This window comes from Anas platyrhynchos, chromosome Z (genome assembly GCF_047663525.1).
Source record: "Anas platyrhynchos isolate ZD024472 breed Pekin duck chromosome Z, IASCAAS_PekinDuck_T2T, whole genome shotgun sequence".
NCBI classification, from domain to species: Eukaryota; Metazoa; Chordata; class Aves; order Anseriformes; family Anatidae; genus Anas; species Anas platyrhynchos.
The window spans coordinates 12,154,057-12,174,044 of NC_092621.1; the positions used below are offsets into that span (position 1 = coordinate 12,154,057).

The following is a 19,988-nucleotide window of genomic DNA, read 5'->3' on the forward strand; positions in this document are numbered from 1 at the left end:
TCAGTAGTTGCATTTTTCCTTCCAGGGCAGCAGAAGGAAATAACTAGCAACTGACTAGAAACAAATGTTGACTTTTTATATTTAATGATGTTTATTCAACCTGAAAGCTAGAGGAAATGGAAGCAGCACCAGATTGTCAGCTGGGCTCTCACAGTCATGGCCTGAAAGAACTGAACTCTATGCCCAGGGCAAAAGCTATCCGGATATAGTGTCAGGCTCTGTATTTTCTCAGAGGTTGGTGCCGCCAGACCAGATCCAACCTTCCTGCATAAACTAGAACACTTTCTAAGAAGGCATTCTATTCTCATTTCTTATACAGCAGTTCAGATCCAGGCAAAGTTTGAAACTGAAAGAGCTGGTATGGGTGAATCCAAATCCGGACCTCCTGTATATTGAAAGACATCAGTAAGACACTCCAAGATATTGCTGGACTTCTAGGATCTCTGTACACCATCCGCTATAACAACCCTTAGTGTCAAGGTGACTGTTAGTGGATTTTTGAATGGTTTGTCACCTCTCAGCACAAATTCGATCTGCCTGAAATCTGAGCACATCTAACCTGGTGACAACAGCACAGCTGCCTCATGGTGTTAGCATGGTCGTTCACAAAGGAGTTCATTGCTGGGTATCCCTTGCATTCTGCTTTCCCCTTAACTACTAATGCACTCTGGAAGGGCTCCAAGCCTGTAGTGGACTGATGTCCCCCTCCCACAATCATGACCATTCATTTTGTTTAGTCTTTTTGCATTCTTTCAGCGCCTACATTCTCAGCAACTTTAAAGAAAATGACTGCTCCTTGAGTGTCTTCATTCCCAGATGCCAGGTCTCTGAGCAAGAGAATAAAAGATGTTCACACAGCAATTACTGGAAGATCAAGCTCCCCTCTCCTCCATACCACAGTCTGGTGAATGGGACAGTGTGGCTGATACCAGACCTATCTGTCTGCCCCAGATCTCCACCTGGAAGGGAAGCACAGGCAGAGGAACAAGTCTCAATGACTCTTAGGAAAGAAAGACTCATGTTATGATTGGTGTAATGGGAAAGCAGAAGATGGGTTTGTGGTGAGAGCATGCTGGGACTTCTGTTGTTATCTGTTCCTGAGATTGGGAAAGGAGGGTGAGATTTGGCCTGGACTCAGTAGTGGACACGTGAATCCACAATAGGTCATGAAAGTTGGATGAGCAGGAAGAGGGGGATAACCCAGCTGGTGACCACCATGACATTTTGACATTACCCTCGCACACGATGATGTGATCCTGTGAGTTGTTCCAGGCCAGCAAAGCTATTTCTTCACTCTAGGCTAAAGGAATCTGCTGAACAGACTGATTGAGTCTTCTCTGGTGGAAGGCAATGAAATGTCTGAGACTGAGCATTCAAGTGACAGAGCATGCACATAATGTAGAACTGTGAGAGTGGAGGACATTTCAGCCATAGCATCGTAGAGGTATGCAATACTGGTTCAGCTCTGCAGAATGTGGCTTTGGGTTTTGATGTGCCAAACCCATATCTCATCAGCTCATGGAACTGTGTCCTTGGATCCATATCCATAATCTTTGATATAAAACTGCATTCCTCTGTGATGTTTTGGCTTGTCATGATCTCTAAAAACTGGTACAATATATCAAAGGCTTACTCTCACTCCTTTGTTTGCTACATATTTGGTGGTAATTAGCTGCTTCATTTGTAGAAGTCCTTTCACAAAGCCTCTCTGCTGGAGCAGGATTACATAAGATTTATATCTGTCCTTGTGCAAAGTGCAGAAATCTCCAAGGTCTGCACACTAAATCGCAGAGTCTTAACCTTGGATCCCATCCCAATTTCCAACCCTTTGATATTTTTTTCTTATGATCGAGGATGTACGCTATAGCCATCTCTGAGAAATAAAATGGAAGGTCTGATGCTCATTTACTACAGCTCCAGCAGAGGCAGGGGGCTTTCAGTACAAATATGAATCAGGTCCAAACAAGCTGTTAGTTTCTTCTTTTGTTTAGAAGTTATGATTTATACATACAAAAGAAAGATCTTAATGCCTCAAAATAAATGAAGAATCATAGAACAAAATTATGGTATGAAAGTCTCTGTATCAGAGGAAGCATTTTTAAAAACAAAACAGATGACTGGCATAGTGATTTTTTTTTTTCTGTAGGTGTAAGTGAAACTTCTGTTTCAAAAGCTTGAAGAGCAACAACAAAGATAGAATTTATATGGGATTTTGTACCACCGCCACAAAATCAACAGCAGAAATTGTGTCACAGGAATACAGCATGGGACAGAGCTGAAGTTTTAGCTTAAAAAAAAAAAAAAAAAAAAAAAAGGAGTAAAGCAGTTAGGAAATGCCATTTTCAAGGTGCTTGGTTTCTCTGTAATGCAAATAGTCATATAAAATATGCAGGAATGTGGATTTCTTCGTTTTGAATGGGAAGAGGAAATTGATTTACAAGTCCTGAATGGAAGAGAAACCTTACAGCAAGAGCAGAGACAAAGCAACTCCTGGCATGGCGTGGAGTATATATGACACATAACTGCCTCTGCCTGTGGGAACTGCTTTGACTTTTGTGCTATTACAACATAATCAAGGTGCTCTCCAGCGTAATTGAATACTAGGGTTTTACTCTTTAGTGATCTGCAGATTAGTATAATCTTCGTGGTTATTCTCGGGCAACTGGCCTTTCAGGACTTTCCGTGGTGGGCTTTCAAAGAGACCTTTATGTTTGCAGAGGGGTTGGAGTCAGCTCTCTGCAGTGTGTGCTCTGCCTGGCCTCTGGCAGTCGGTTAGCTTCACGCAGACGTTGCCATCAGGATTTAGAGATGTCTCAAACCCTCAAGCTTGCAAGGAGGTCTCTGGGTTGTACAGGAGGTCTCTGGGTTGTACAGAGGCTGGGAAACAAGGGATTTCCTCACGGGTGATCTTGGTCCCCAGCTGTTCCTGGAGCATCTATTGGGCCAAGCAGAAAATCTTCCTTTTGCTTGTGAAAGAAAGGGGAAAATTTGAATGAGCCAAAACTCAGAATTTTCACAGCTCCATGCAGGAATAGCTGTGAAGGTGAGACACTATCTTAGAAAATAAAATAAAATAAAATAAAATAAAATAAAATAAAATAAAATAAAATAAAATAAAATAAAATAAAATAAAATAAAATAAAATAAAATAAAATAAAATAAAAGCAGGGAATGCTCCAGAAAAATAGTTCATTTATGGTAATCTGAAATATACCCTTTTGATTCTGAGGTAGGTTTTTAACAAAGCTTTACTTTTTACCTACAAAAATCTTCTTGCCTATTTGGACTGTTGCCTTTCTGCTTGCAGAGCTTTTCTATAAGAAGAAAATAAGCACTTTTTCCTTTTTAAATTATTCACATAGAAGCACTGCCATTTTAGGCACAATTTGTTTTTGTGGGGAGTGTGTAATCTTCTTTTGTTGTTTCCATGGACTTGTGCTTTGAAAATAATTTTAAAATGAAATACGTTATGGGATAATTCCGCGGATGAGTCTCTGTGGGAAAGCTGCATTAGATCATCAAGCTCACTGCCTTGCAGCTCCAAGCTGTGGTCCCCACAGCAAAGATGTATAAGATAGTGAATTTACACTGCACTGGATGTTAGTGAAAGGGCCAAGAAATTATTTTTCTCCTAGTTAAACCTACAGAAAGCACATTCATATCAAAGCAAGCACAAATTTCCATAATAATGTGAGAAAGTGAAAGGAAAAAAGAGGATTTTTACTCTTTGTAGTTAAGAAGGATTGCATTAATTCCTTTTGTATATCCCAGTGGCTAAAGCTAAACTGAAAAAAAACATATCCAGAGGCAGATAATGTCCTTCGTCTCATAGGGACAGAAGAGTAAACTACATTTCTGGAGGGTTGTTTGCCCTCCTAACCAGACACATGCTCAAGCTCTGATCCTTTCAGTCCCACCCAGGTAAGGCTGCTCTTTAAGGGTGGCTCCCCAAGGTCCAGGTGATCTTTGCTGCAAAACTCCTGAAGAATGTAACTACAGTGACACAAACAGCCTATTTCTGCTCCTATGGCAGAGGAGGAATATAAAGATTTATGAGGCCCGGCTGATGGCAGCCCAGCCTCGCAGTATCTCCTGCCATGGCAAAGCAGGGCTCAGTGGTGCAGAAAGAAGCTGACAAAACAAGTGAATTGCCATGCAATTTTTCTAGAAATATTACCTGGGACCATAAAGAGGTCCCATGAGTGTCAAAGACTCTGTGGGACTGGGACTGGGACTGGGACTGGGACTGGGACTCCATGCAGAAAGGTGTGAAGAGAATAACGTCACGTAAAAGCCATGATGGAGAAGGAAGATTGATGGAGGCAAAGGAAATACCCATCTAACAAGTGAAAATTGAAATAATCTAGAAAATTCCCTGCAACTATTTCTGGACTTATCTTCTCTAGCCTTTAAAAGATCACTTCAGAGAAAAACAAGTCCCTAGACAGATTGTCCTCACTCTCAAGATGTCACCTCAGTTAAAAGCTTTGTCTGAGCATCTCCAGTTGTGACTTTTATCAGTTTTCATTATTTTCCTCTGCTGTCCCTGTTTCTCTTACGCATCAGAAGGCCCATTGCTGGTGCTACACAAGTGGTACCAGAACAGGAAAGGAGAAAAATTCCCCACTGGGTGAAACATGTCATGCTGTGAACTGAGACAGAAGAGAGACATCAAGTAACTGTACTGTGATAACAAATTTTTTAAAAAAGAAAGTGCTCTGGCAGAAGCAGATACAAAACACACTTTTTAACTATCTCTCATTTGTTACCACAGAGATTCCTGCATTTTGGGGGGACATCTCTCACAAAGTGTGAAAAAAAAATATTTTCCTGTAAGCAAAGAACTGTTCAGGGAAAAAAAAAATAGAAAAAAGAAAAAAAAAAAGCCTCAAAATCTAAAAATAAACTTTATTTAAATTGTTCTTCAGTAAAAATATCAGCCAGGATTAGCAAAACAAACTATATTCAGGCTGGAAGCAATCAGACCAAAACAAGTTCAATGAGGGAAGACAATATGCGGAACTTGGGGCTCACAGAACAAGTTTATGCGGCTTGCAAGATGGCAGGGAAGTGATGAACCTGTTCAGGAGCATGATTTCCTTTGCAAATGATTTCTAAGCGGAGATGTGACTGGCACTTTGTGTTCTACAGAAGGCAGTAGCCAGAAGCAGCAAAAAAAATTAACAATGCCAAGTAAGATAATTAGCAGATGCTATCAAGGCAGTAGAGTGATAAGGTGTGATTGAAGACATCTTTAAGCCACTTCCAGGCCTTTTCCTTCTGGAGAAGCAGCAAGGAAAGCACAGGTGGTTTCATTACACCCTCACTGTGGTGGGCAGCAGCTCCAAGTCACAACTGGCAGCAAGCACCCCAGCTTTTCCAGGAGAGGCTGAGCAGAAGACAATATTCTCTTCCTCTCCCACCCTCTTTGCATGCCTGTGGTACAAAGGGTTGGAGGGAGATGGGACAGGCACGTCACACAGCTGACATGCTAATACTGTCATTTTGACTTTGTTTTTTTGTGTTGGATATGCTCTACCTTCCGCCTCTTGCAGATTAGATTGTCTCCATTTTACTAACAACTTTTGTTAGCTCACAGGTAGCATTTGTTAACTACAGGTTTCAAAGAATGGTTCTCACCCAGTAGATAGATAGTAGTGGCACAGGTGGCTACCCCAGAGCTTTATGCATGAAATCTCCTGACTCCCAGTCTTGCGCTCTGCCTGAAGAGGCACAAAATTACACAGGAGTGTTTTGTACCAGAGGCAGTGCCCTGCCCTTGGAGAGGAACCCAAAAGGGAGCTCAGAGAAGAAAAGATGAAAGCACAGTCTTCCATTAAAGGAGACTAACCTAGAGGGCAGTCAGGACCTGTAAGGCATCAGTCTGGTTTGACAAATTTAAGCTAGCTGCCACTACAAAGCCCAAAGCCTTTATCCTGGACCACAGTTTATGAGATGGTGAAAAACACTTCTCTGGGAACTAGTAAATACTGTATTTCCCAATCCTCAAGGAATGAATGTTTTATCACACCATAGCCAAAATATATTAACTGTTATTAAGGTGTTGTATGTGACCATCCTATGCAAACATACTGAAAAACCATCTTCATGATATTCTGGCATTATGAAAGCAGGTAAAACTTCATAATGGTCAAACTACTCAAAATGTAAGAGATTATACTTGCATATTACATCATTTTCATATTGGTCACGCACAATTACATGTAATTTTGCTGGTGTTTGAAGAAGCAGGCAGGATATTTTTTAACCATATTGTACACGTGTATTTTGCTTTTAAAAATAACCGGAATTAAAAACAATTGCACAATAATCACAGCAAGTTTTGTAGCTGATGAGATGGTATTGTTGGAGAAGTTTAATTTTCCTATTTACTTTTTTTTTTTCTGTGCAAATTAAATTTTCAGCATTAACTATATTAGATTAACATTGGTGTTTCTTTACAAGAAAAAGGAGAGGTAACCGGGCCGGCACGATTACGTCTGTTCTCAAAGGTAAAACACACGCAGAATAAATTGGCTGAGGTAAGGACTGCGTGTTAAGAGAGGAAAGTATGCTTCTGGCGATAACTGAGTGTATTTATTCAATAATACTTGCCACTATTACAATAATGACCTAAAGTTTTCAAGTGCTTACTTCCTCCCCTTTACTGTTTGCCACTTCATGTGTGGATATGGCTGGGAACAGAAAAGATTAAGAGATTATAGGGGGCCTTCTGAGGTGGGGAACGTGGTTGTGGCGAGTGGGACCAGCTGACGGGCTTCTCCAACCCCATGAGGTGGGAAGTTGGCTAACAGCGGTGGACTCCTGTGGTGGAGGCTCACCAATGTAAGAGGTAAATTTGTTGACAAAGTGTCCAGACTTCACTCCACGGGGTCTGGAAGGCAACTGTGGCGTTTGCGGTGAGGTGCGGAGGTGGGACAGCGGCTTGCCATCGGACGAGGCGCAGCCGTGAGAGGAGGAAAGCTACTTTCTGGACCGCGTCCAGTGAATCACTACCCCGGCTCAGCTTGTCATTCTCTAAGCCCAGAGAAAGGTTAATTCGAGGGACGGGAGCTGAAGGGGCGGCGGTGGGCACGGCAGCACACCGCCCCCCCCCCTCCTCAGCCCCCTCCTCAGCGCTAACGGTCGCGGGGGCGCTGCCGCGCAACGGCCGGGCGGGCTCCGCGCGCCGCCGCCACGTGACGCGCGCGCGGGTGTCCCGGGGCGCGCGGCGGCGCCGCTCCGCCCTTCGCAGCGCCGGGAACCGGAGCGGGACCGGAGCGGAGCCGGAGCGGGACCGGGACCGGAGCGGAGCGGAGCGGGAGGCGGCGGCTGCTGCTGCTGCGGCTCCATGCGGTGAGCGAGGCTCGCAGGAGGAGGAGGAGGGGGAGGTTGTGCACGCCCGCACGGCGTGAATCGGGGCTTTGTGTGCGGCTCCCACCTGCCCCCGCCGCCCCGGGCTGCTGCTGCTGGCGGAGGAGGAGGAGGAGGAGGAGGAAGGACGCAGGGAAGGAGCTGCTCCGGAGCTGCTCCGGAGGGGAGAAGCCGCCAGCTCGGCGCAACAGGAGGAAACTTCTCCCTTCTCGCCCCCGGAGAGCCCCGTTTGCACGGTGCGGGGAGCGAGCAGCCCGTGAGTCGCCGCCGCGGGGCTGCTTCGTTTTTGTCTTTTTTTTTTTTTTTTATAGATAAAATACATCCTTTTGGGTATTTCTGCGTTTCCCCGGGGGCTGGCGGGGGTGACAGCTGCTTGCCAGCGCCGTCTGCGCGGGTCCCCTCGGTGGAACAAAGCGGTGGCCCCGGGGACGGGCTTGTGGCGGCTCCTGCGCCGGGTGGTTTCCCCCTGGGGCTTTAATTTTATTTATTGTTATTATTTTAATATTACTGGAGCCCCTTTGGTCCCCTGTTATCGCCTCGCTCCCCACCGGGGTCCGCGCTCGGGTGGTGGCGGGGGGCTCAAGGAGGGCGGGGGGAGGGTCCCTGTGTCTGCTCCGAAACAGCGGTAATTAAATTAAAATAAATGTAATTAAAACGCAGGCAGGCTGCGCGAGGGGTCGCGTCAAGTTGAAGCAGAGCCCTGCGCTGCTAAGTCCCAGCAGCACAGGAGGGGTCTGCTTTTCTCCTGCACGGCGCTTGGCAGCCAAAGCCTCCCGCAGGCTGCCATGGCTCCCTGTGACAGCCTCAAGTTTCCCTGAGACCGTGAAAAGTGCGGCGACATCCCGCTGTATCAGCGCTGCGGGATCTCAGCGAAGTCCCCTGTTTGTTTCTGGAGGGAGCGTGAGCGCACTCCTTACAGATGCGGTGCGAAACGCAGCCTAGCTGGAGTGAGTGCTACTTCTGCAGAAGCTGATTTTTTTTTTTTTGTTTGTTTCCGTGTATGCCAGCAAGTTTAAGATTAGCATGTTTTATTTCAAGTAAAAAAAAAAAAAATGGAATGCCAAAAAATACGCATACGTCATCTTAGAAGGGCCGTCTGATGTCCCAGATTAACTAGGAGTAAATGAAGCTAGTAAATATCTGTCAATGACCTGCTTGGCTCTTTTCGCGGGACACTCATGGAAAGCTGTCAATGAGATTTTATTTACTAATAGCAGAATTGCATAAGAGCCGTATGAACCGGAGTAAAAGAGCATTTGAGTAGAATGAGGCTGGATATGAGCTCAGGGTTCTCTTGAGTTCAGGCCAAGCTCAGTGCCAATAAGTCACTATGCAGTAGCAGATGTCCGTCCCTCCAATCTCTAAAAATATTGGCTCTGTGCTATTCTCTTCCCTCTTCCAAGAGCACATCTGCTAGCGAAGCAGTAAAGCTCTATCTCCTCCCCTCTCCTTCCCTGAACCAAGAAATGGATCGCATCAAGTGGAGAAGAGATGAGGCAGGAGGCTGCCGGTCTCTCAGAGGGATGTAAGCATTTTGCAGGAGGGTTTACTCACTTGCCTCATCTTTATTTTTATTTTGTACACTCCCCATTACGTTGCTTTTCTTTCACTCCCTCTCTAATAGGGAGTTTATGCCTTTCTTAATGGAGAAGCAGTGCCAGGAGACCACGAAAGCTAACTTCTTGTGTGAGACGTTGGCAATTTTTAAATCCTACTGTAACAATACCCTAATCACATGCCTTCTGAGAGCAGCTTGTGGGCTGGTCCTTTTTGCGTAGGGATAATACTTGAAATAGCTATAGAGGAAAAACAAGCAAAATTAGAACAAATCAATTCAAGGCTCGGTGCCTTGCTTAGTGGCAGAAATAGTAGACTACTGAAAATCCCAGGCAGCTTCCATTAGCTGGGTGGTAGGTGGGAGCAGAGCAGTCCATTACATCTTTTGGGGTTGAGGATTTGCATACCTGTACTTCCCGCATATCTGGGAAGCCTAGTCCCTCTAACTTACTCCTTGGGGCTGCTGTCTAGCTTGGGGATTACTTTGGGAGTTGTTGGTCTTGCTGCTCCTTATGTCTTGAGGGTCACCTAGTAATGCAGTTTCAGGGTGTAGAAGAAGATAGAGTGCAAATAGCTGCAATTCAGGTAATGTTATAGGAAAGCCTGACACTGTCACACTGACAGATGTGAGGCTGGTAAGGCATGGAAACAACTGAAGATCTCAATGGGTATTTAAGGAAAAAAGCTAGTCTAGGCACCTTCAGAGGACTGCTGAATCAGAAGACCATGGCAGTGAGAGAAAGCATCTTTCCCTCATCTTGAGATCCAGACCAGGATGGCCAGTAATGCCTGGAGGTGATGGTGGCGGTCACAGAATCACAGAGTAGTTGAGGTTGGGAGGTGCCTCTGGGTCCATCTGGTCCAACCTCTTGCTCAAGCAGGGACACACCAGAATAGGATGCCCAGGACTGTGTCCAGGCAGCTTCTGAAGATCTCCAGGGAGAGAGACCCCACAGCCTCTTTGGGCCACACATCCCAGTGCTCCATCACCCGCGCAGCACAGAAGTGCTTCTTCATGCTCAGAGGGAATCTCCTGTGCTCCAGTTTGTGCCCATTGCCTCTTGTCCTGACACTGGGCACCACTGAAAAGAGACTGGCTCTATCCCCTTTGCACCCTCATCTCAGGTATTTGTAGACATCGATGAGATCCCACCTGAGTGTCCTCTTCTCCAGGCTGAGCAACTCTCTCAGCCTCTCCTCAGAGGTGCTGCAGTCCCTTCGTCATCTTGGTGGCGTTGTGCTAGTTGGTGTGATCACTTCTGGAGGGGAGAGCTGGCAGCCTGATGGGTAGTGCATTTGCCTGAGCAGTGTTAGATTTTCACTCACGTCTTTCCTCTGTAGATCAGGTCTTCCATTTTAGGTGAATGCGCTCATAACTTGCACAAACTTCCTAAAGCTGCCATAGTTTTTTTTTTGTTTTGTTTTGGAAGCCTTTGCTCATGTTCAAAATTCTGTAAAAGAAGATGTGTGGAGGCTTTTTATGTTTATTTTCCACCTGAGTCTATAGGGAATTGGGTAAAGGGGAGAGCAAAGTTTATCCAGTCACTACAAAGAAAAAGAACTTCGATGTAGGTCAGTCTGTGACTCTGTAGGACTTTAGAAGGAGATGGGGCCTTCCCACTTCTTTCCTTATAACTGCTGAGTGTCAGCAAGCGGCTGTGGGCTATTGCAGATGGGCATGTAGAAATAATGGCCTACATCTGATTCCCAGCAGCACAGGGGCAGCCTGAAAAGTCTCTGGGCAGTTTGGTGCCTGAGTGATTTTTGAGAACCTTGTTTGCAAGGACTTGAGTTCCCACCAGGGTAACTCTGAGGACGTTCTAGAGATTCACAGGTCTCTGAAACCTGGGAGAGCATCATGAACACTGCATCTCCTCCACTATTTGTCTAGCAGTGTGGCTACTATTGAATGTAAGTTTTACCAGCCAAAATGAAATCAGTTAAAACTCACTTGATTATTACAAAGATGCAGGTGCTGATCTTCTGCTTGTTTATAGCATTGGTACTCTTCCATAATAGAAAAAATGTGAATTCCTAATACGTTTTGTGAGGTGTGGATGTACTTAATTTTTGATTTCTAAACACACCCAATTCTCTTTTTCAGGTAACGTTTAAAAATACTCTGCACTTTCATCAGCTAAAATATTTTCCCCACCCAAAAACTTGGAAGCAGAATAGGAGAGTTGTTATTAGCACTGTCTCTGAACATTTCTGCGTTAGGGAAGTTTTCAGTAGGATACTCTTCCAAGGCCCTTCAAAAGTATAAGGGCAGAACTTATGGGAGTGGTGCTTGGCAGGTGTTAAATTGATGTTCCAGTTTTCCTGTATCCTGCCCAGTACGAGTCTGCTCTGCCTTGATGCTATTTCAGAATATTCATCTATACATTGATGAATCTGTCTCTTTTTAGATTTAAGGTTGCATCTGTGCAGATTCTCATTGTTTGCTGGTTCTGAGCAGCACTTAGTTGTTTATTGATGCAGAATGCTAGGAAGTGAGTAAGTACAAACAAGTACTAGCTGTTGTTATCCGTGTGGGTTTCTCATTTAAATAACTGGCATTGAACAAGTGGAACTCTGCATCATTTTTCTCTATTTCTGTTTGTAGCCATGTGTTTCAGTTCCAATCTAGCCTTGTTGGACTAAGCGTTGAACGTGGTAAAAGTTGTCAGGACTGCAATGTATCTTGTGTATGATGAACCCCAGAGAATGTGGTCTTAAAATGGAGGGCACACAAGGTAGAGGGGGACTTTTTGTTTTAGAGGTAGGGAAAATGAAAGCGGCGAAGATAGCAGTATGTGCCAGCTCATGCAGCAAATCTTGTCTCTTACTCTGAGCTGCATGTGTGTTGACAGATACTTCAAGACAAAAGAATTGGAGTAAGTACAGAGTAAAGTTGTAGTGTAATGAGTGAATGACAAATTTGCTTGGACTTCTCTTGAGCTAGGATTTTGCCTGGAGTGCTGTCTAATATGCCAAGTAAACAAATCAGAGCAATGTCATGTTTTGATGATTTTTCTCTAATCTTCTCCTGTGTAACTCACTGTGTCTAAGGCCTTATTGATTTGAACTTTCTCCTAGTCATCTAGAACTAGGAGAAAGCACTGTTTAGCAAATTGCACATATTCCCACATTGACAGTTGTGCATTGGTTTTTATTCATGGAATCATAGAATAGTTTGGGTTGGGAGGGTTCTCAAAGATCATTAATTCCAACCCTCCTGCCACGGGTAGGGACACCACCCACTAGCTCAGGTTGCTCAGGGCTTGATCCTGAGCACCTAGCCTGGTCTTGAACAACCCCAGGGGTGAGGCATTCACAACCTCTCTGGACAACCAGTTCCAGTGCCTCACCACCCTCTGAGTGAAGAATTTCCTCCTTGCCTCTAGTCTACATCTCCCCTCTTTTAGTTTAAAACCATTCCCCCTATTCCTGTCATTATCTGATTGAGCAAAGAGTCGATCTCCATCTTTTTTGTAAGTTCACTTCAAGTACTGAAGGGTAGCAATGGGATCACCCCGGAGCCTTGTCTTGGGTAGGCTGAACGTCCCCATCTCTCTCAGCCTCTCTTTGTAGAAGAGGTTCTCCAGCCCCGTGATTATCTTTGTGGCCCCCCTCTGGACACACTCTAACAGTTGTATTTGTTGTACTACGTCCCCGAAGGCTGATATTGCTTTAGCTGAAAACATTAGAAATGAAGTAAAATATTTGCAAATTTTGAGTATCAGAAGGGCATGTAAGAGTAGAAAGCTGATTCAAAGCATTCTGGAGGGAGGAGCAATAACTGCATTTGTTAGTGATGCAGTATCTATGGAGCCATAACTTCTGGGCTCAAATGCTTAAATTTGTACAGTTCAGCACATCTTTGCCAGTGATTTGTGAACAGATAGAGGGATAGTACTAAGTTACTCAAGGCCCTTCCTATCTCTGATGTCTGATTCTGTTTGGAGTGGGATTAACTGTATATAAATCACTCCCATTCTTGTGTAGTACTTGGGCTCCTCAGTGCATTTTTCAGTGTGTTTTCATTGGTAAGTAATAATAGATTAACCAAGCCAAGAATTATTTGTCTTTATAGGTGACATTAAGTTCCATTTGACTTTTCTTATGATAGATAGGAGGAGGAAGAGGAGGACGGATTACTCAAGATGGAAAAACTGAGTTGTGCTGATAAAGAGTGGGGAAATGTTCCCATTGCTTTTGGTCAGATTGTACATGCTTCCCTGCTTTGGCCTGAGAAGTGGAGAGAGAAATACTCTCAGCTGGATGGAAATGAGAAGGTAGTCCAAGATGAAGTGCTGGGTGGATATTTGTAGCACAATATGGACTTGCCTGTAGTCATGTGCAAACTGAAGAGGCTGGGTAGTGGCTAATGCCTCCAGGTTGTGCAGAGGGCTTTGGCAGTACAGGAAGCTCTGTAAGGAGAAGCTTGTTTTGGGGCATGTTCTTGGTATTGGTTTGTAGGTCAGGGTAGCTGAAGCATGTGAAGCACTTGATGGGTTGGGTACTGAAGGTGGGCAGCACAAGAAAAGCTGGTGCTGTGGATGCCTCTGGTGGCCATGCAGAGCTGGCTGCCACCAAGGCTTGTTCTCCTGGGTCAGAGCAGGGCTTGTGTTTTGGAAAGATGATCGTCATTCAGAGAATAAATGAAGTTGAGGTGCTGGAGTGCAAGGCAGAAGTGATTGCTGGGACATCTTACTTTCTCCTGAGAGAGGAGGTGTATTCACACAAAGGAGATGTGAACGTGCAATAGCAATGGTACTCTCTGAGACCATTTTCTTCATATATATTGGTCTCTTCTTATGTTACCAAACCTTGTATGGAGTCTCTAGTTCTTTTCTGTAGCCTAATAATGGTAGGGGAAAAAAATACATATTTTTGGGAGTGGAACGGGAAATTAGTTGACATTATAAACGATGCTTTGCTGCAGGAGAGCATTGCCAGACACAGAGGCTTCTCATTGTGTTCTGAAAGAGATGCAGGACTTTTGACACCTAAAATTAATTAAATTCAGCATGTTCTAATTATTAAAGGGTAGCAGTCATTGCCATGAACAGTATGCATTGAATATCCTAAGGCTGTTTTACTGTTGCTTCAGTGGATCTTTGGCCATTCAAGGAGTTAATAGTAACATCACAGGAAGGGCCGTGCTCTGGTTTTGCTGTGAACTAGTGAAAGGGGGAAAAAATGTCAGTATGGTTGTTTACTGTGGTTTGCCCAAATCTTACTGTGAATCAGTAGGGGAGATTATCTTAATCTGCTTCCTACATTTAAACCTGATGAGTCTATTGTCTTTTAAAACACAGTTTCAATGAAATTATTGAGGCTGAAGATTACTGCCACTTCAATGTCTCTTGTTTTTAACTAGATAGGTTTACCGCCAACCTAAAGATGTTTTCTGTGGCTTGTCTTCCTGAAAGCTATTAATATTGAGCTAAAGGAAGATGAGATAGAGGACCAGATATTTAATTTTGGAGATAGTGTTTAAAAACATGTGATCAGCATTAGCTGTTGAGAATCTCTGGAGTTAAGCAATTCTCTACTGCAAAACTTGCTGCAGCTACAAAATGACAGCCCTGAGGATTTATTACCACATTTGTTTTGAAAAGGGAGAAATGCCGCCATAGGTAGAACTTGCTTCTTGTTAATACCTGTGATTCATTGCAGAAATTGTTTTGAAATGTCTTGATTCTCCATAGTGAATTTCTAGTTGTCGTTTCCTGTCTTGTAAAACAGGAGTTTATTAACGGTGCTTCCTTTATCCCCCCTCTGGCAAGCGAGCAGTTGTCATAAAGCTCTGCTGAATCAGAATGTTGACCTCTTTTTGCATCAGTTCCAATAATTACACCCTTTGAGAGGTGACTTCCTCCTTTAAACTGTGCCAAGAAAAGACAGCCCTCACTGCTTCATGGGTTTTTATCTCTACAGCTGAGGGATTATGGGCATTATGATACATGAGCTGTAATCTTAATGTTTGTGTTTAACTATCTTTTATGGAAAAAATACAGATGTGACACACACTAAACTTAGGAATGCTGTTTTTGTGTGCTTGTGCATGCTTTTTTAATTATGCTGTGGATTTAAGTTTCAAATTTAATGTATAAAATGCACTTACGCAAGAAGTGAAGTATCCTGTGGGAAAAAATAAGTTGGCTTCTAGCAGAAACACAGCTCACCTCCCTTCTTCCTTCCTGAAACTGGGAAAAGTAGCATACTGGGAGTGCTTGCAAAGCTTGTTAGACTGCTACAGGTTCCTCACAGAAAAGAGTTCAGCTTTGCAGCTCTTCTATGTGTATACCTACAAGGATTTGCCATCTTTCCCATAGCCCTGTACTTTAGTACTTCATTTCCATGGGAGCTATAACAAATATTTCGTTCGTGGGAGCCAAAAATGCTGTCGGGGGTGGGAAGGGGAAAAATGACCTATAGCAGGCAATTCTTTGGCAATCTGTCTGTGAGGAAAGACTTCATGATTTTAATTCCCCATGCAAAAACTTTGTTTTTACCTTAATAAATAAGCTATTTAAACTGGATACCTTTTTGTTTACCTTCTAATTCTAAAAAGATGTGTTAAATTTGGATTATGTAGGATACTGTGTGATGTTTCTCAGCTTAAAGTTCTTTTAAATCTTTTTTTCCCCAAAAAACTTTTGCTGGTGTGGTATATAAAGAAGGCTAGATAAATGTAATGGCATTTGTCTTGTCCATACTGTGGCATTTCTGGTCTTTGCAAGGCTCATTATCCTTGGTGTTGCTAGAGAATGAGTTAGGAGATTATTGGGCTCTTGCTGAGGTTCAGGCTCATTTCCACTGCAGGTTATGACAGCTGTTCTGCAGTTTCACACTTTCTTCAAAGTTTGAATAGGTGTAGCAGAAATACAGTGTTCTGCTTCTATCAGAGCAATCTAAAATAATTCTTTCTTTTTGCTTTTTCAGGGCTTCCAATTTTTTAGTTCATTCAGCCCAGGAGAAAGCAAAGAAATTGTCACTTAAGGCAGGGAGTGAAAAGCTTCTGCAGTTGTTTTCCCCCTTGCACGATAAGGATTTAAACACAATGCCACAATCTCATTCTCTGAGGTCCTGTACCTCGAGATGAACAGCAAGAACTTAGAGTAAAACCCAATGTTTGTATTACGTGGAAGCAGTCAGGAATCTGACATGACTTTAGGATGATTATTTAATTAGACTTAGAGTCGTATAATTAGAGTTAATGATATTTTAACAGCCTACAGAATTATCCCATCCAAATTACCTGTTGGAGGTCTGTGGGAAATGTATTTGTGTATCTGCAGTGTATGGGATTTTGTTTGTTTAGTTTATTCTTTTTTTAAGAAATGTACTTGTGTGTGTCTGCCAATTAAATATGGGTTTGAACAAAGTGACATGTTTACTTAGTGCTAATTCCTCTTCCTGGATGGTGCTCTGCGTTCTGTTCTGTGGGAGCGTTTTTATATACTCTATAAAGATCTTACTGCATAATTACATTTTGAAACTCTCTCATAGTAGAGGAATCATGTAGAATGTAGCAACTTTCTTCATAATAAGGGACTTTCTCTTATGGAATAATTGAATCTCTCTTTGCCAATCAAACTGTGATCTGCTGTTTCTGAAGAGTAATGCAAAACATTAGTGACCCACCATGACCTGTTTGGATTTATGTTCCAGTCTTCTTTTCAGTTATTTATTTGGCTAGACTAGTAATATTTTTCTCCTTTTTTTCTTTTCCAGGGTGGAGGGAGGAAGTTTATACAGCTGAACACCCTTCACTTTAAACTTTTCTTTCAGCAGGAATTTTTAGAGCAGCTAAAATATGTAGATGAGGACTATTCCAGTGAGCATACTGTAGAACAAGAAAGCTGGAATATTTTTTGTACAGGTGGCTTTGTCCAGTCCACAAGTATGGTGCTGTTTCATTAAGCTTTTCTACTGTCATCTATGAATAAACACATAGCTATGCTACTGTATTATGTTTTCCCCATTTACATTTATCTTTGATTATTGTATATTGTAGCTTGCTGTAGGAAACTTTGCTGTAGATACTATTTCCCAAGCTTGCAGCTTGTCTGTAATGCTGAATGTAGATGTTTGTGCTACTGCTGCTTTTCTTCATTTGAAAGAGAGGAAGGAGGAATATGACTGTTTGTAATCGATAGTGCATTGTCAAATTAAAATAACTATGATTGCAAGAATAAACTTACAGTTTCTTTTGGGGAAAAGTATGAAACAGTTCTTCCAGTGATGACCCCTCTTGCTTAGATGGTTCTACCTGCTACATTGCATTGACCTAACTAATATGTGTCATGCATGGTATTGGTGTACTTCTGAATTGGTTAGTGGTGAAATTGGTGCACGTACTACCTTGGCAATATGCGTAGTACTACTTTGTACAATATAGACGCACAGTTGTAGGATAGTGAGGTTTTAATTGAATGACTGTACATATAACTTTCTGCTTTTTCTTCTTTAAAAATGGCTGCTTTGACATTAATATTAAAATTGGATGTGGTCAGAGAGAGATGCTACGTTTATGAATGTGTGAGTGATGTACTTATAGTGATAGGTAGGAAGTAATAATGTGATACACATTTGGGTTTTTGGCAAAGGCCTCCTATGTTCTTCTGTGATCAGACTTAGGCTTGCTTTTAAGTTTGGAAATACAGAACACTTCTCTTAGCTGGCTGTTAATCTTTTTTAGAGCTTGAGGGCTAAACCCTCAAAGGGTGATATACGTATGCAAATTCAATTCAGACTTGGCTGCCAATGAACTGAAAGGTATCAAGTTGGAATCTTATTTCTCTCTTTTTTGTTGTTGTTTGTTTAGATATTGAAGAAGGATAAAAAGCTTCTCAAAGATTTGGAAGGTTGAATGTGATCAGCATGAAGAGCTTAAAAGCAAAGTTCAGGAAGAGTGACGTAAGTATTTCTGCTCGGTTTGATTGCTGGTTTCCATGCTGGAAACAAGTTCTTCACTCCCACCTTGATAAGGTTGTAGGTTAATGAATTACAGAGAATAACAGCTTTTTTTCCAAGCACAAAGGCAACAGCTGAGTACAGCATGTAGTAGGCTGTTTCTATTTTGGAGTGCAAGTCTCTGTTATGCAAAGTAATGGTATTTCACTACCTTGCTCCCTTTTTGGAATAATTGAATCAAGCGTGTACATATAGGGTCTGCAGAACTTCTGTTAGATTGTGCTGATGCCCGGACTGAAACTTGGTTCCAGGTACAGGATTACGCCTAGTAAGGACTTTACTGCCCAATCATATTTCTGTCTAAACATATCATCATTCTTATCAGTGTGGTGTTTCAGCACTTAACAAAAGGTCTCCTCAGCCTGTGTCGGGGTTTCTTTGTCAGCAAGAATACGGGAACCAGCTGTACAATTAGGGCGAGATGTGGCTTATCAGTTCCAGTGTGACAGGAGAGGTGGATACAAGGCTTGATCAGTGAGGACAGCAGGTATAAATACGGAGGTTCTACAGAACACTCTTCACAGCTGCATTTAGAGAGACATTATCCTGCATGTTACGTGTTGTCTCTTGCTAATGGTAGTATCAGGGGGACCTAAGCTTGAAATTGTACAGCAAGTGTACTTCCCTTGGAGCAATGGGAGTGCTGTAGTCTGGTCCTGTCCTTCACTTTCTTTTCTTGCTGCTACTCATTCTAGCTTCTTGCTATGCACTAATGTTGATGCTCACACGATAGTGCAGTGAGCAGTCAGTGATGTGGGTGACTTTGGATTTAATTAACTTTCCTGATATTGTGTGGAATTTAAAAAAACAACCAAATAAAAAAAAACCACAACCAAACAACAAAAAAACCACCTCCATGATCCACAAAGAATGTGATGTTTCATCCTTCTGCAACTTGCGTGCTGCTTTGAGAGAAATGATATGGTGCTTGTTGTTGCCAGATTCCCACAGGATTTTAGAGCAGCCAAGTTTGATGAATATACATTAGATTTGAAAGTGAAGCTTCTTTAGAAGTTTTGATATTCATCACACACTGCGCTTGGGAGCAGTACAAGCAATACTTTGATGTAAAGATGGTCTTGTGGCACAGTGTTAGAGTGGTCTCTCTAGTCTAGCGGTCTCAGCTTGTAATGAGCTTCAGTAGCTGGGAAGAAGGAAGAAATGTTGTGCCATGATCTGTAGATGTGCTGATTACAGCTTACAAAGTCTTTGAGCTGCTGGTTAGCATCTAGTGCAGGCAGCTGCTGTGCTGGCACTGTAGCAACGGTTCTGGTAGTTGTTCTACTCCTTCGTTTTAGCAAGAGGCCTTTATAAGAAAGCCAGCTCCTATAACCAAGCTAAATATGTCAACCAACGTTTGGGAGCAGAGTGAAACACTAAGCTGTTTAAGAGATACTTGGCTTTTGCCACCAGGACACTTCGGCCAGTGGCACAGTTACCTAACCCCAAATGCCTCTTGGTCTTCAGTTGCTTACTCGGTGGTCAGAAGTTGCCACCACTGATGCAAAGAGTAGCAGCAGTTGCAGTTTGAGTTGACCTATGCCAGTAAAACTTCCTTTGGGCATCTGCTTGAGTAATGAGAGGAGTCCCTTGGCTAATGCATGAATGCACTTGGTATTATGGAAGTTAGGTGTGCCTGTGTGTTAGGATGACTTCATTCACACTTTTATGCTTGTTGGCTGGGCTGCTGCTCTAGAGCAAAGGCTAAGTGACATGCGTGATGTAACTAGATCTTGCTGAAGCTAGTCCACCCACTGTTATAAATTCCACTGGTTCACTTCTTACTCGCCTGGCCTTGACAGCTCACTCATACCTCTCCCCAAAACCAAGGGAGGTCTGAAAGTAATTGCTGTTTTGATACTACTGCTGTCTACTGGCTGGAAAAAAAAACTTGCAAAGTTGACCACAAAGGATTTTTAAGATACCTAATGTTTAGATATGTAGCTCTACGAGCACAGCAGTCTAAACTCAAGACAGTCTTATTTCCTCAGTGTTGAAGCCAAACCTTAAGGGCATAATTCAAAACAGCCAACAGGAGCTGTTCTGTATTTCGTGCATGATAAGCAAGGAAAATTATCTTTCTCTTCTTT

At 43.0% G+C, this 19,988-nt stretch overlaps 1 protein-coding gene across 13 annotated transcripts in view; it reads left to right on the forward strand.

The window, feature by feature from the left end:
- Positions 1-19,988, forward strand: part of RAI14 (retinoic acid induced 14) — a 105,334-nt gene that overhangs the window by 12,203 nt on the left and 73,143 nt on the right. The window contains exons 1-2 of one of the 13 annotated variants that reach the window (XM_072031763.1): positions 6,783-6,853; positions 17,750-17,841. In XM_072031763.1, coding sequence (XP_071887864.1) covers positions 17,806-17,841 — 36 coding nt within the window. In that variant the 5' untranslated portion in view covers positions 6,783-6,853; positions 17,750-17,805. Of the gene's footprint in view, positions 1-6,782; positions 6,854-7,063; positions 7,631-12,802; positions 12,960-17,749; positions 17,842-19,988 lie in introns of those variants that run through there. The other 12 variants (XM_027446239.3, XM_027446236.3, XM_027446241.3 and 9 more) reach the window with 12 other exon arrangements.